The following is a 14,547-nucleotide window of genomic DNA, read 5'->3' on the forward strand; positions in this document are numbered from 1 at the left end:
AATACAAATAATTAGAAACCACATATAAATCAACAAATAATATATTCAATTAAGATCACAAACGTCATGTGGTGATATATTCATGACCTTTTTTACTAGTAAATGTTAAACAACCCACATTTTAAATATTATATTGATATGCATTGCATTTATTTATCGACAAACAACTTTCTAAATAATAAAAATTCTAAGCAAAGTTTTTTAAAATAAATTTACTAGTACAAATATAAAATCAAGAAAATAAATAAAATGATTCTAGGGATATTTTTGTCTTTACATAGATAATCTCATGGTATTAAATCCAATGTATTACTAATACCACCAAATGCAAGGTATTAGTAATACATCCTATAATACCATGTAGGGTATATAACTAATCCATGGATTAGTTATACTTAAGCCCAAAAGTTCTACCAAGCATAGTACTAATTAATATCATACATAATACATGGACTATTTCTTCTAATACTTCCTACCAAACGATAAGTAAGGGTTGTTTCGTAGAAAAATAAATAATGTAGGGATTAGTAACGCAGGGATTAGTAATGCAGGGATTAGTAGTGCTAGGATTAATAATGCAGGGTATATTTTTTATCAAGTATTTGGTTCATTGCTTCCCAACTCATCTTGTGTTTGGATTAAAACTCTACAAAAAGTTTCTTTTCAATTATAGCCTTGAATTATTATGAAACTTTCTATTTTATGTAATCGGGACAAGGTAGCTAATTGCCAGACAATATTATTTTTCTATGGCTGTCTAACTAGCTAAGAGACGAACAATTTTGTTGTCATGTTTGCAATTTTAGGTATTAGTAATACATAGCATTTAACATTTGCATTAGATTAAATAATTACAAAACTATCCTCAAAGCCTTTTTAATACATTTCCTAACATTTTCTCTTCTTTTCATTTTCTTACTTGTCATATGTTATTATTTCTATTTTTATTTGTTTTTCAATATTTTTTAATTTGTTAGTGTCTTAATAGACTTTATGGCCTCTTAAGTATCTTTTTTTTTTTTTAAATCTAATTTAACATAGTTTAATCAAAAAATTTACTATTGTGGCGATAATTTGGTAAAAGAATTATTTGCCAACTTTTCACAAAAATAGTTTGACTCAAATAGTACAACTATTTTAACATTATTTAAAAAAAAAGAATAGGAATTAATGATGTTTTAGTAAAGACTTAAAATGTATGATAAATGTATTATCTATCAATAAAACTTGTATTACATGTGAATAATAAATAATTATTTGTAATATGTATTATAAATGTATTAAAATGATCAAGTGAAAAAAAAAATTATTGCTATAAATGGTAAATATTTTTTTAATATAATATATTTATGTAAGTTTGCCCTTAGTAATTATATGCACTATGACCCAAATTTTTTTTAAAAATAATCATGTAATCATAATTCTTATAACAAATATTTATAGTAATTAATAGATATAGTTATAGCATGTTTAAGAAAGAATTTTGTATTAAATTAAAAAAATCGTTGGATTAATTCTTAACTCATTGAGAATGAAGATGGTAATTGAACTCATCGCTGATCTTTGTGCATTTGCACCAAAGTAAATAATTTAACAATAAGTTATATTCATTAAACAGGTTTTTTTGTATCTTTTGATTATTTGATTTGTTGTTTTTTTTTCTTTTAGAAAAAGGTGGGTCATGGGAGTTGTATATTATTTTGTATCAAATAAATTATAAGGAAAAGATAAGTTTTTGGCTAAAATCATCCCTGAAGTATGACTTAAACCTAAAGTACATCTTTGTGTTATATAAGTGAACAAAAAACATTCTTGTACTATCCAAGATTCATCCTTCTGTCTAGTTTTTTTTTTAAGAAAATCACGCCACCAACAAAAAATGTGCCAAATCGAATGAAAATATATACACATTATTAAGCAAGTCAAGTTGGGTGATTTTTCTAATTTTTAGAAATTGAGGGTTTAAATCATATTCAGACAAAATAAATTCAAATTCTAAATATTCTTTGCAAAAAGTATGGTCAAATACAACTCCAACTTCAAAATTTTCAAATAAAGTAATTATTTTTTTATTTTCGTAACTAAACACCTACGTAATTTATAAATTTTCAGCATTTCTATACATTGTATAAAATGTGAATTGCATTGTATATAACATACATACTAAATATTTTATTAAAGAAAATCTCTAACTAGTTTGAGCGTAATATTTTTAAAATGAATTTTTTTACATAATCTTTCTAACCATCAAAATCTACTATATAAATATTTCAAGACTTGTGTATTGTGGCAAGTCAATTTACTTGATGATGCAAAAAACATATAAACTAACAACACACTAAATATCAATTCTGGGAATGAAAGATTCATTTTCTATCTATATCCTCGTTGTGGCTAAGACATAATCAAATTAAATTATTTTTTATTGGTTCAATTAGTTTATTAACAAAAAAAATAGACTGAAGGATGATTTTTGTTATTTTTTCGATAGCATAAGGATGATTTTTGCTCACTTAGATAATATAAGGATGTACATTAGATTTGAGTCATAGTTGAGGAATGATTTTAGCAAAAAAACTCGGAAAAGATGTAATGGAGATAGATTACAAGGAAAAAGTCTAATGGATGTAGATTTTTTATGTCACCCTATAAGAAAATGACAAGTAATAAATAGTATTGTTTTAAAAAAAAATGAGATTGTTAATTTTATCTATGAACTTGACGCAAATCATTAATTTCGTCCCAAAACTATTTGACCGTCTTAAAAACACCCCTCTACTTGCCTAACTATATTATAGAACACATAAATGTGACGTCAACAGAAAATTCCACATGTAGGCTTGTGAGCAACACAATTATGTGTATGACATGTGCATTTAAGTTGATTTAGTTAAATAGATGATTGTTTTTAAGACTACCAATAATTCAGAGATAAAACTAATTATTCATGTCAAGTTCAATAGTACTTTCAATACTTGTCTCTAAGAACAAATACTTTTGTCTAAAAACAAATGAGGGTGCAAAATAATTTCTCCAAGACGTAATCAAAGGTTGAGTGAGCGTAGATGAATGAAGGGAGAATTTTTAAAATTCAGATGAGGTGAAGGCATGTGGTAGAACTAACTACAACTTCTGATAGATAGTTATTATTATCTCCAAAGCAAATAGTAATGATCACCTTCCACGCAACATCAACCCTTTCTTCTACTGGAATAAATATTATAGGTTACTCACAAAGTAATGCCTGCTACTTATTTCTTCAAAGAAACAACATGCTTCAACAAGTAATGTGAGAAACTTATATATCCTCATCTATAACATTTTGCTTCCCCTGTTCACCATTATTCTTTCACCCTCAAGACTAGAGGTGGTTACAGGACCCAAGATTTTCACCACCATCATCTGTAGTCGCTCGTCAAGACCATACTTACATGTAATAACTACTCATGAGTTTGATCATGTCCTTCAAACCTAAACAATTTGTCTTTGTGGAAACTAAGTTTTCTAACAACTTAACTGACTAAATTGTACCTTCTTTCTTTCTTCTCTTTCAAATACTGCTGCACACATTCAACTTTTAACATCATGAGATAAGCGGAGCATCACACACAGCCTCGCAGGTTCTTCAATTTAAGGATTCAAATGCAACATTAAAAAACCAAAATGTTATACCCTTGTGAAAACAAGGTGCCTTAGACATCATTGATTAACATTACAATTTATTCAATTGTTCCAACAGTCAAGCACGGAGAATGCTCGGAAACAGATAATATGCATTAAAAAAATTCAGGTACTGTAAAAGAGCTTCTTTGCTGACCTCTCCTGGCTATCCTGCAATTAACACCAAAACTTAAAACTTTAATGTGCTTGCTAATAATGTTGCCAATCATAAGTTAATACAACAACTACTATGCCTAAATCACAACCTTGTTAGGTCTTCCATGTGAATCCTCATTATCATTACATCCCATGCCCCATATGGACCCGATTCTTTATAATATTCGGTAAATTGAGGTTCTTTAACACTAGAGGTTCTCAATATTTCCAAGAAAATCAAAAGCCGCTAACAAACACGGGAACCCTAGAGCAAGAGTAGCATCATGACTAAACCTAGTTGATACCATCTAATGGATCTTTTGCTTCCTTTTAGGTAAATTTTTTGCTAGATTTGCATGGAATCCTACAAATTATAAGTAACTTATTTCCATTTGATTTTAGGTCTACTTTGTTGTGCGCTTTTAACACCTGTTATTATGGTTCTACTAATGTTTCAGGTTAATTCTACTAATGATTAGGAACCTACAACTACACAACAAAAGTGTGCTTTTGAAGTGTCTTTGGAGGTTTGGACAGAATGAGGCAGGTACTGGAGGAATACAATCAAAGCCAAACATGGTATTCTTGATCATTGGAGGCCAACGAGGGGCAGGGATACACTTGGTGTAGGGGTCTGGAAACACATCTCCAAGATGAGAAAACAAAGGAAAATAAAAGAATGTAAAAAAAAAAAATGCTCCCAGACACAAATACCGAGATAGTTCTCTCTCCTACTTCCTAGGAGGGTAGAACCACCATTTCCGGTGGCCTCGGCACCGGAAAACTTCCTTCCCTTACATCAGTTAACACCTTACGTGGTTAACCATCAACCCTTTCTTTCTCTCTCCTTGTCCCATATCATGAAAAACAACATAATGTATTTTGCATTGGGATTCAAATCCTTTGACAACTCGAGAAGCTGTGCTCGCGAAGAAAAGCTGGTTTGACTGGATTGAACGTGGAAGAAAAAGGATGAGCAGGCCAAGTTTTAGTCAGAACACAATGGAATGGCTGTGCAGGACTCTCAAAGAAGCTTCAAAGGTCAAAGGAAATCTGTTTGCAGATGGAAACGACAGGAACTATCAACACAGCTCTTTTGTGCAAGAAATTTCAACAATAGGGGGAGATATATAAGTATAATCAGCGTACAGGGCAAAAATAGAGCAGTATTAATTATCCCAGAAACAGCATTCAATGTAGGTTGGTGGGATTTGGCAAACAAAATTGAGAAGTTCATTTATTACAAAAACACAAGGATAACCAATAAAACTCCCACATTGGTTGACAAGAAGATTCCTTATGCTGAAACACTCAGGAAAAGTAAATGAACCTCGAGGGGGATAGAGGCTGCAACTACAAAACAAGATGGAGATATAATCCGTATTGATAGTGACACCAATTTATCTCAGAATGAGACGTTGAGCAGGAGCCTTTATGGTCAGGTTACAACCAATGGGTTTGACTCACCGACCCTTTCGGAGATTCGCAGATGGGCTAATTCGAACTGGAACCAAACCCATGGTCTGAACATCTATGACATGGGAAAAAATTGCTTCCTTTTTGAGTTTGCCTCCATGGAAGCTGCAGAACATGTACTCAGAGGTAGCTGGTCGTGGAAGAAACAGAGCTTGCAACTCCAATGGTGGACACCAACTGTAGGTGCTATCCAATCTAGAGCAGCCATCAAGCAGGCTTGGGTCAGACTGGTAGGTTTACCCCTGCACTTGTGGTCAGACAAGGTCTTTAAGGCGGTAGGGGAATATTGTGGAGGATGGATAAGGACGGAAGAGGAGACACAACTCCGAAATCACCTAAAATGGGCGAGAATTCTAGTGAAGGGTGGAGGAAATAGCATTCCGAAAGAAGTGAGAATCGAATTCGAAGGAATAGGGTATATCATCCAAATCTGGAATGAGGCGCCGGTGAAATTCTATGTCGGAGAAGAGAAGGAGATTGTCGGACCGGCTATTGTGGGTAATTCTTTGAACCAGAGGATAATATCAGGCTTTGAGAAACCTTTTCCTGCACTGGAAACAGCTGTACAGACAGAGGAGCATGTGGGCAGCTCAAATATTTTTGATCCAAACACGTGACTGGTCACATGAATGCTCTTTTAAAAACTCAAAAAAGGTCAAACAAGATTTGGGCTTGGACCCGCTGGTCCATTCTAGCAGAAGTTATTTTAAAACAAGTGGGCCTGAGGCAAAAAAGATCTCAGACCCATTCCAAATTGAGATTGAAGCAAACATAACAACACCAAGGGTGATAGAGGCTGAATTAGTACTCAATCCAGGAACCTTTGCTGAGGCATGCAATGATCGGGTTGCGACAGAAGAGCAAGTTGATGATGATGCAATATCTATTATCCATACAGAGAACAAAGAAAATATGGAGATACACACGGGGGGGCTATTTACAGTTGAAAGAGAAGGAGGAGGGGAACGACACATTAGAGGATATTCTACCTCTTAATTCAGCAGAAGACGAAGGCATAATGGACCACGAAAACATAATCCCCATTTGGGTCCAGCAGAACATAATCAAATTAAGTAAGGAATTTGGAGTTCACTTTCAAGGTTGTGAGGAGGTAGCCTTGAACCTATTCATGAAAATTGATGGCAAAAGGCAAGTAACAGGAGAGGCTCCAGGTGCAATAGTGCCAGTGACTCCAAAAGAGAAGATTCCAAAGGAGCTTAAAAATCTGGAACCAAGCAGCAATTTCATTAGTTTTGGAACAAGAAGCAGAGGGGGATGTTTCGTGAATAATCCTAATGAAGGTTAACATAGTGTCATGGAATGTGAGAGACCTCACTGATCCTAGGAAGAGGCTATTGATTAAGAACGTGTTACATATATGGAGAGCAGATGTATACTGTTTTCAAGAATCCAAATTAAGAGGTGACATAAGGGAGACAATCAAAGAGCTATGGGCCAACAGGAGGGTAAAATTCGCACAGTTGGAAGCCAGGGGCACTAAAGGAGGCATTATCATTCTATGGGACAGCAGTATATGGGAGGGAGAAGTTTGTGAGGTGGGGGCTTATTGCATTACTGTTAGATTCCTGGGCAAAACGCAGGATTTTAGCTGGCACTTATCAGGCGTTTATGCTCCAAACAACAGAGAGGAAAGGGAAGAGGTATGGTGGGAGCTGGGAGCAGTAAGGAGCCTATTTGATGTCCCTTGGGTGATTGCTGGGGACTTTAATGTTGTAAGGTTCCCTTCCGAGAAGAAGAATTGCATCAGAATCACTAAAGCCATGGAGGATTTCTCAGACTTTATTGAGGATATGGAACTAGAAGATCCACCTCTCATAGGGGGCAGTTTTTACATGGAGAAAAGGAGACAACTACGATACAGCAGCAAGACTAGATAGGTTCCTATTCTCAGAAGAATGGAAGTATCTTTCAGGAAAATCAAGCAAACTATTATGCCTAGAGTCACTTCTGATCATAATCATCTGCTACTAGAATGTGGAACTGGGAGAGGTCTTTGTCCTATTTTAAATTCGAAAATTGGTGGTTGCAAACAGAGAATTTTAATGAGAGAATTAAGGGGTGGTGGGATTCTGAAATTTTTATGGGAAGACCAGACTACATTCTAGCTTGCAAGTTGAAATCCCTCAAAGTGAAGTTGAAAGAATGGAGCAGACTGTTCAAGGCAATCTAGGTCTACAGAAACAGAGCATTTTAAACCAGCTTTATGATTTAGATGTGATCCAGGCTCATAGGTGCTTGTCTGATGATGAGTCATTTCTGAGAGCTGTTCTGACAGTAGAGTTTGAGGAGGTGGCAAAAAAGGAGGAAGTGGCATGGAGGCAAAGATCCAGGGCTATATGGCTGAAAGAGGGGGATAAAAATACAAAATTCTTCCACAGAACAGCAAACTGCCACAAGAGATACAACAGCATTGATAGTCTTTTGATCAATGGAGCTAATGTATCAGAACCAGCAATGATCAGGGAGGAGATCATAGATTTCTACCAAAACCTCTACAAAGAGAATGAACACTGGAGACCTCAGTTCAGCCCCACAGATCAAGCTACTTTGAATGAAGAAGATAATGTAATGTTGCAAAGTCAGTTTGAAGAACAACAGATCAAAGAATGTGTGTTTGCTTGTGCAGGAGATAAGGCTCCTATCCCAGATGGTTTCACTATGGCATTTTTCATACAGTGTTGGGAGGTGGTGAAGACGGATGTGATAGCAACCGTTCAGAACTTCCATAGTCAAGGCTACTTTGAAAAAAGCTTTAATGCTACTTTCATAGCTTTGATCCCAAAAAAAATGGGTGCAACAGAATTGAAGGATTTCAGGCCCATTAGCCTGATTAGCAGTGTCTATAAGATCATATCCAAGCTACTAACAAAAAGACTCAAGAAAGTGATGTCCAAGCTGGTGGATAAACATCAAATGGCTTTCATTAAGGGTAGGCAGATCATGGATGACATACTTATTGCTAATGAATGTGTGGATGTGAGGAATTTAAATAAAGTCCATGGGGTCCTATGTAAGTTGGACATAGAAAAGGCATATGATCACCTCAATTGGAACTTTCTGTGGAATACACTTTTTTTTTAGAAATAAAGGAGGGATGAAACACGAGGACTTCCCAGGGGGTCACCTTCTGTGGAATACACTTGTGAGGATGGGTTTTTGGAAATAGGTGGATAAACTGGTTAAAATACTGTGCGAGTATAGTAAAATTCTCAATATTAATTAATGGTATTCCCTCTGGCTTTTTCCATTCTTTTTCCATGGGGGACCCCATTTCCCCTTTCGACAGGGGGACCCCATTTCCCCTTTTCTGTTTATACTCGCTATGGGTGGATTGAGTGATATGTTGAAAACAGCACAGTCAAATAACAGGATCAAGGGGTTTGGGATGAATGACAGTGATATTCTGGGCTTAAATATCTCCCATCTGCAATATGCTGATGACACCTTAGTGTTCTGTGGGGCAGAGAAAGAGCAACTGAAGTATCTACGGGTCATTTTTGTTTTGTTTGAAGTTGTTTCTGGATTGCACATAAACTGGGGCAACAGTTTTATCAACCCAGTGAATGAAGTTTCAGACATCAACAGTCTGGCTGATATTCTAGGAGGTAAAGTGGGAGAACTGCCTACTACCTACCTAGGGATGCCTCTCGGGGCAATGAGTAAGTCAAGGAACATATGGAATGCAGTGGTGGAGAAGTGTGAAAAAAAGTTGGTAAATTGGAGAAGTCAATACCTATCTTTGGGTGGAAGACTGATCCTAATTAATAGTGTGCTTGATGTTATGCCAACTTATATGATGTCTTTATTTCCTTTGCCAGGGAATGTCTTAGAGAAGCTAGACTCCATCCGGAGGAATTTTTTATGGCAAGGAATGGAGAGGGGGAAAAGAAGTATCACTTGGTGAAATGAGAAGTTGTGACCAACAGTAAAAAGGAAGGGGGAATGGGCATAAAGAACCTCAAAGTACAGAATCAAAGTCTCTTATTGAAGTGGTTATGGAGGTTTGTCTCAGAGGAACGAGGTTTGTGGAAAGATGCTATAGTTTCCAGATACACAATGGAAGGCTTATGGATCACTAAGCAAGTTAGAAGCCCTTATGGGGTAGGTCTATGGAGAACAATCAGGAATCAGTGACCTAAAATGTGGGGAAACTCAAGAATTGTAATAGGAAATGGAAGGAGGACATCATTCTGGAATGATGTGTGGGTTGGTCAATATCCCTTCAAACAGTTGTACCCGGTGATTTATAATTTGAACCAACAGAAGGAGGCAACAGTAGCAGATGTCAGGGACAACCAAGGATGGAACCTCTCTTTCAGGAGAATGTTAGATGACCGAGAGATTGACAGCCTAACAGATTTCTACAATACTCTGGAGCAGGCCATCAACTTTCAACCTAATGAAGATAATCTACACTGGTTGAGGGCCAATAATGGGAAATTCACCAGACACCTTGATAGGTCAGCTGCAATGCTCTTACCATGGCCTTGGAAGATGACATGGAAAGTTAAAGTACCTCACAAGGTGGCTTGTTTCACCTGGTTAGTAGCCAGACAAGCAGTACTAACTCAGGACAATCTAATGAAAAGGGGAAGACAATTATGTTCCAGATGTTTTTTTGTGAAAGAGAAATAGAGACACAAACCATCTCTTCATCCATTGTAGAGTGACAGAGAAACTATGGCAAGTGTGTTTTAACTTAAGGGGTATCAGTTGGTCCATGCCAAGGCATACCTCCAAAGCTCTAACATGTTGGAATAGAGAAGGAAAAATGTCCGGCCACAAAGAGAGATGGAAGATTGTCCCTGTTTGCATATGGTGGACAATATGGAGGGAAAGGAACCAAAGATGTTTTGAAAACAAGAGCATCCCTTTCCAAAGTCTGAAGTTGAATTGTCTTATAACCTTCTTTTTTTTGTGTAACTATGTACTCCCCAAAAAGGTGGAGGATATTACTCAGTTTCTAGATAGTTTAGGAGGGATATAGGTGGTAGATTTCTTTGGTTTTGCTTACTGTAAACTCCAGATGTAACTACTACTAGAATACACTATTGGTGTATTTGTCTATAAAATGTTAACTTTCTAAAAAAAAAACATCTCCAAGATAACTTTTTCCAAGTGTTTTTCACAGCTAGTAATAGACTCAAGATAAAATTTTGGCAAGACAAATGCTTTGGTGACACTATACTAAAGGAGTCCTTTCCTATGCTATACCTGATAGCCACTAACAAGAATGCTGCAATTGCCCCAATACAGAGTAGACAACATTTGGATCCCAATTTTCAGAACAAACTTGCAGGACTGGGTGATCAATGAAGTCCTCTCACTACTACATACTCTGGAGGAATGCAACCTAGATGAACAAACCATAGACAGATTACTTTGGGGCAACACCAAGGAAGGGAATTATACTGTGAAGGAGAGCTATAATTTTTGGTGTTCACGGAATGGCATCCTTGATGTTTTTCCCTGGAAACGCATCTGGAGAACCAGACAACCTAAGGTTTCCTGTTTTACCTGGATAGCCATTCATAAGGTCTGTCTAACTCAAGATAATCTTAGAAAGAAGGGGATCATCCTCATCAACAGATGCCACCTCTGCGGGAAGGATAAAGAAACTGTTAACCATCTCTTTTTACACTGCCCTACAGCAACTGACTTGTGGCATTTTTCCCACACTGTGTTTGGTCTTCAATGGGTTATGCCTTTCTCCATTAAAGATGTATGTGCTAACTGGATAGGCTGGAGAATTAACAAGACTTTGAAAAGGCTATGGAGGATGATCCCAGCAGTTATTTTTTGGAGTCTTTGGAAAGAAAGAAATTGCGCAGTCTTTGATGGAATCTCAACTCACACTAGCCCCCTCAAGACTAAATGTTTATCTACTCTCTTCAATTGGCACTTTCTTTCCCCTGTAAACAGTATGGATAACTTTTTGGATTTTGTTAGTTCCCTAACTCTAGCATAGTAGGATTTTGGGGATTTCCCTTTTGGCTGTTTACAAATTTTTGCTCAGCTAGCTTCATGTTTATTTTGTTTTGATGCAGCTCTTTATTTTCCTTGTAACTTTGCATCTCCTTGATGCCTTTCTAATATAATTTCATTACTTCACCAAAAAAAACAATAATGGCACTTACTACGTAGTACTCACATCTCCAAGCTTCGAAAGGTAAGAGTCAGACTGACCACTCCCTTTTTGCCCATATTTCAGTCGAAGGTTGGTTAAAATAATAATAGATAAAGCTATTCATAAAGTTTCAGGATGAGTAGTTTAGAATCTTTAATGTGGGAATGATGAAAAATATCTTGCTAGTGCATCAGAGTAAAAACAAATTAAGCTCTAGAGGAATGCGCTACAGGAAACATACAAGTGTTTTTTTTTCTTTTTTGGATTACAAGAAACCAAATCAATGAATTTGGTATCAACTGTCTAGAATTCTAGATCTGACAATTCTCTCTTTCAGTAAACTGCAGCATGATCCTCCAGTCCGTATAGTGGGAACTTGTATTTAAAAGAAACAAAAACCAAAGTAGAAGACGGTGTGTTTGGTATGGAGGACAATGTTGTCCAATTTTCTAGGAAAGATTTTCCAATTCCTATGTTTGATTGGTCAAAATGTAATGAAGAAAATGACTTCCCTAATCAAGTTGCATAAGTGACATTCCAAGTTTATTGTCTCCACTCAATCCCTGTCCCTGACCATCCCAACCCCCAGCACCTCTAGACCCCCACTTCCCATAGTGTATTGCTAGATAACATATAAATGCGCAAGTGGTGGTGACAGAGGTTTATCGCTGACCTGAAAGTCATTTTTCATGCTGAAGGAGGTCGTCATAAGGATCGCGACGGCCTTGGACTTGGCTGATCTGAGGGTCCCAGAAATTCTGAGCATTGTGGCGATCAAAGGTCCAGAAACCATAGGGACGGAGAGGATAACTCCACATCTCCAAAGTCTTGTCGCACCTGGCCTTAGTTGCATAGACATGTTCACGAAACTTGCGATCTCGTTCCTTTGGATCCTCCATTAATCTCAGAATCAAGTTCTCCGCAAATTCCATTATGAATCCCATTCTTCTGCAAATCCAACTGTTAGAAGAAAACCCTACAACTTTGAAATCTGAGAATATACATACATACCTTAGCTGCTCCACCGATTCGCCAATGTGATTTGAAGCCCCAACTCCTAACCCTCACAATTCCAAATGCTAAAATGGGCCAAATCATTTCGGGTTAATAGGCTATTCTGCTTATGTCCATGTGCCAAATTTCATACATACATCAAATACTAAATTAAAAATAAAGGTAACAATAATATTTTGAGCAACTTTCACATATAGCAAACACAAAAATCATATTTGTATGTTATAACTATAGTTTGCATAATTGCGCTTCATAGCAAACATTATGCTTGTTATGGCTATTTCGCTATACATATATACAAAAGAAGCAATTGTATAATTTGTTTCGGTATACATATACAAAAGAATCAATTGTATAATCTTTGTTTGTATAAAGAGAGAAAGACAAAAGAAAACTGGGCAGGAAAAATCGTATTTGTATAATCATAAGTGTATAGGACGAAAATATATGCATTTGTATTTGTATATATAATTTTCTCTCGCTTTATACAAAAACAAACGCAATGTATACATTTGTGTTTGTATAAAGTGAGAGAGGCGAGAGAGAGAGGCGAGCGAGAGTGGCGAGCGAGATCTGGGAGAGGGGAGAGAGGAGAACGAAAATATATGTATATATACAATTTTCTCTCGCTTTATACAAACACAAACACATTTTATACATTTGTATTTGTATAAAAGCGAGAGAGGCGAGCGAGACTGCCCAGCAAGAACGAGAGTGGCGAGCGAGATTCACCAGGGAGAGAGGCAAAATAGCAACAGTTTGCTACGAGGTACAATTAAATCAAACTATGGTTATAGCATTTAATTTGAATTAATAGTTTGATATTATATACAATTTTCCCTAATATTTTTGTACCATTAAATTATGTAGAATCCTTTTTAACAAAGCAATACGTATTATTTTTTGTAGAATGGTTTTTCAATTTATTTTTCTCCATATTTTTAATTATATTTAAATCATCATGTTAATATTATATTAATATTTTATTTATTTATCTATATATAATATTGATTAAAAAATTAAATATTTACATTTTAATTTAATTAAAATTTTTGTAATGGATATTTAAAATATTATCTCTCTACAAATTAATCTTAATATTAAAAAGGGGAAAATTTCACAATAGCAATATATTAGCTTTTAGTGGGATTCTTTAGCAACAATTTCATTATTTATTAAAAATGTCATTATTTTAGTTCGTTAAGGGATTAGTTATGTATTTATTTTATTTTGATTAATTTGAAAGAATACAAATAATTAATAACAGAACAGAGAAAATCATGGAACAAAAGAATTCAAAAAAGGTAAAAAAGATTTTAAATACAAATACAGTTACGTTTTGAAAAGAGCATAAATAGCCATCTTTCCGTCAAGCGTTTTTTTTCTTTCTTTTTAAGAACTATAAAAAAAAAAAATTTAAAATAATTTTAAGTTTGTCTTTCGAATCATTCATCTGATAACTTTCAAAGCTTCTTCAAGTTGAATACGACGTATTTTTGAAACAAAATTTTTCAAAATTGACAGCTATAAATTTGTCACATCCAGTGAACAATAAGGTATTTTTTTTCGATTTTTTTATTTGTTTGGATGAGATATTCGTATATGTCGAGTACAAGAGTGTTATTTTTTCTGATTGAATCAGTGAAATCTTTGTATGCATTGGGATTTATAGTTTTTTTCTGATGTTTTGTATCCAAATTATGATGTCTAACGAATGAAATTGTTTTTTTTTTTAGTTTAGTAGCTGCTTTTTCTGTTTGAATGCATACAATAATTTGTATCCCATTAAATTAATGTAACTAATCGATCATGAACTATATGTTGAACACAACAATATATGAATACAAAAGTGAGATGAAAATACAAAGTTATAAATACAAAGTGAGATTGAATATAAAGTTGTGAATACAAAAAAAATTAAATACTCTCTTCATTTGAAATACAAAGTGACTTTGAAAGGTAAAATACAAACTAATGGATCATGAACTATATGTTGAATACAACAATATATGAATACAAAAGTGAGATGAAAATACAAAGTTATAAATACAAAGTGAGATTGAATATAAAGTTGTGAATACAAAAGAAATACT

The 14,547-nt window shown here is 35.1% G+C and overlaps 1 protein-coding gene across 1 annotated transcript; it reads right to left on the reverse strand.

Annotated features, from left to right (window-relative positions):
* Positions 1-3,586: 3,586 nt before the first annotated feature.
* On the reverse strand, positions 3,587-12,561 carry LOC102590570 (uncharacterized). Its single transcript, XM_006338808.2, has 3 exons — positions 12,452-12,561; positions 12,114-12,388; positions 3,587-3,831 (listed from the first exon to the last, which is right to left on the reverse strand). Exon 2 carries the CDS (start codon positions 12,382-12,384, stop codon positions 12,121-12,123), a length of 264 nt encoding a protein of 87 aa, XP_006338870.1. The 5' UTR covers positions 12,385-12,388; positions 12,452-12,561; the 3' UTR covers positions 3,587-3,831; positions 12,114-12,120.
* Between the last annotated feature and the right edge of the window lie 1,986 nt (positions 12,562-14,547).

The sequence above is a fragment of the Solanum tuberosum genome, unplaced genomic scaffold, assembly GCF_000226075.1.
Source record: "Solanum tuberosum cultivar DM 1-3 516 R44 unplaced genomic scaffold, SolTub_3.0 scf00006, whole genome shotgun sequence".
Taxonomy (NCBI): Eukaryota; Viridiplantae; Streptophyta; class Magnoliopsida; order Solanales; family Solanaceae; genus Solanum; species Solanum tuberosum.